This window comes from Drosophila willistoni, unplaced genomic scaffold (genome assembly GCF_018902025.1).
Source record: "Drosophila willistoni isolate 14030-0811.24 unplaced genomic scaffold, UCI_dwil_1.1 Seg531, whole genome shotgun sequence".
NCBI classification, from domain to species: Eukaryota; Metazoa; Arthropoda; class Insecta; order Diptera; family Drosophilidae; genus Drosophila; species Drosophila willistoni.
The window spans coordinates 1,911,805-1,914,250 of record NW_025814459.1 but is presented as its reverse complement, the minus strand read 5'-3'; the positions used below and the strand labels follow the sequence as shown (position 1 = coordinate 1,914,250).

Here is a 2,446-nt window from a genome sequence, read left to right as displayed (position 1 = left end):
AACCATCGATAGTATCGATGGTTCCATCGAAATTTCTTTTAAGTAATAACAACTTGTTCAAAAACAAACGCTGTATATTTTTTCAATATAATATATTGGCTTCGTGCCATTTTAATAAATCACAAAGATATGTTACTTAAAATTATAAGGCAATTCATTTCATTTCATCTTAAGACTATTAAACAAATGAGTATCTTGAATGTTCAGTCATTTCATACATAAAAATAAAAACTTAAAACTCTTAGAACTAAATAAAATAACAAAAAAAGAAAAATAAAATTACGTAACACTTCAACTTAAAAAAAACAAAAATATTCGAGATTTATTCCAAAATCCATTGGTTCTGCTTCAAGGCTAGAAGCATATTCACAGCTTTTGGCTTTAGACTGCTTCTTTTTTGGCTGACGATTTCTCCAGCCTTACTAAAAACCCGCTCAGACTCCACTGAACTACCTGGAATGCACAATATTTTCTTGGCACATTTGGCCAGTTGGCCAAATTGTATTTCATTAATCTGCAAGAAAGTTAATTAGAAATATATTGAGATAATGTTTTTCACTTACCTTCCAGTAGTCCAATGGGTCAACGTCTTGGGTTGCGTTGTTTTGCTCCAAGTATTGCCTCATTGTAACAATAGAATCCAATCTGGTCGTCTTTTGTTTTTCAGCTATTTTCTTGGTCACAAATTTGAAAAGATTGTCCTTTTCAGCATATGTTGGCGGTTCCTCGTTTGGAGATCGATTTTCCAAATTTTTGTTTAAGTAGGTGATTTCATTTTCGAGTGCGATTGCCGCTTGCTGGGCGTTATGCTGACTCCAAAAACCTTCTTTTTTAAAACGAGGGTCGAGCATTGTTGCCAAGCGTGGAATTAATCTGGACTCATATATAGAAAGTCGTGAGTTAATTCGACTAGATAAAAATGTGATTATTTCGCATCCGACAGTAGACTTCACTTTTGGCTGAAGCTCTACTTTTACATTTTTCAAAGTAGTCCCATACCTGAGAGCTGCATTTTTTTCGCTTGCAAGGCAACTCGTCTGGATGCGGAACCACAGCGGACGACGAGGCAGATATTGATGGTGAGGCAGCTAATATCGATGAGGCAGCTGAAGATGTTGAGGCAGCTTATGATGCACTTTTATCTAAAATACAAAAACAATTATGAACAAATAAGAAAAAATTAGCTTGGAAACACTTACTTGATGAAATCACAAACTTATCCATAATTTTTGAGGAACCGCCAACAAAGTTACACCTATTTTAGAAATCTGTGTACTAAATAGTTCAAAAGTGAATTAATATAGAATTAATTAGAATTAAAATCGAAAAACTTTAAATTTTATGTAAAAGTACTTACGCGTGGTTTTGTGTCTAGCCATGCAGTGAACTATCGATGGAGGAAAAAAACCATCGATCTATCGCTCAATTGAAAGTCCATCGATATTATCGATAGTACCATCGATGGTTTTGCAGCTCTACGATCGAGCGATTCACTCTCTCTGAAGCATTTGATTAAGGGGAATATGCAGCTGTATATGTATGCTGAACTCCAAACGTAGTTAAAAATAAATTAAATTCGTTTGATTTAAACTGCACTCCATTATCACTTACTAAAATTTCTGGCACTCCATAGGATAGAAAAGTCTGACTTTGAAGAAACTCTATAATTGGTTTTGTAGTGAAGTTTTTCACTGGACAAAGCCATTGAAATTTGGTCAAATGATCTAACACAATAATTAAACCTATGTTCAGACACTGCCTGTTTACCCATGGGTGGTTTTAATGTCCTATTAGGAGGTTTAGTACACTTACATACCTCACAATTACGCACATATTCTCGAATCTCGGAAACCATCCCTGGCCCATATAAATGTCTTTTTATTAGTTCCACGGTTTTTACCATGCCTCCATGAGCTGTAATAGTGGAATCATGCCCACGTGATATAACTTCTGCGGTCATTCTTTGCGGCACCCACAATTTCCACATTTTCTTTTTGCACTCCTCGGTACCATTATTATGTTCAGTCCTAATATACACCAAGTTATCCATGACTTTGACATCAGGGTATGACTGCACATTGTGTAGTACTTTCTCCTTTAGTTTTTGATACTCTTCAGTCTGAAGATAAATAAATTTCTGGCCCAAATGAGTCTAATTGCGCGATCTCTTCGGGGTACATACGCGACAATGCATCTGGTACTATATGTTCTCGTCCTTTTCTATGACTTATCTCAAATTTATAACCTTGCAATTGCATAGCCCATCTCGCTAGACGCCCTTTAAGATTGGACTGCTTCATCAACCAAGATAGACTGGCATGATCTGTAACAATCTCAAAATCTTGAAGTTCTAGATAACAACGATAGCGTTCTACACCCCAAACTACGGCTAAGCATTCACGTTCCGTGACACTGTAATTTCTTTGTGCCGCGTTTAGCTTTTTGG

The 2,446-nt window shown here is 36.1% G+C and overlaps 1 protein-coding gene across 2 annotated transcripts; it reads right to left on the bottom strand.

Moving 5' to 3' along the window:
• Nucleotides 1–299: 299 nt before the first annotated feature.
• Nucleotides 300–1,414, bottom strand: LOC124461533 (zinc finger BED domain-containing protein 4-like). 2 transcript variants are annotated; one of them, XR_006955126.1, is made up of 5 exons: nt 1,358–1,414; nt 1,200–1,275; nt 1,000–1,142; nt 564–873; nt 300–514 (listed from the first exon to the last, which is right to left on the bottom strand). XR_006955126.1 is itself a non-coding variant. In XM_047013039.1 (4 exons), exons 3-4 carry the CDS (start codon nt 849–851, stop codon nt 323–325), a joined length of 480 nt encoding a protein of 159 aa, XP_046868995.1. In that variant the 5' UTR covers nt 852–1,142; nt 1,200–1,275; nt 1,358–1,413; the 3' UTR covers nt 300–322. The 2 variants fall into 2 exon arrangements, 1 of the variants encoding a protein (XP_046868995.1); XM_047013039.1 differs by having other exon boundaries at nt 564–1,142; nt 1,358–1,413.
• Between the last annotated feature and the right edge of the window lie 1,032 nt (nt 1,415–2,446).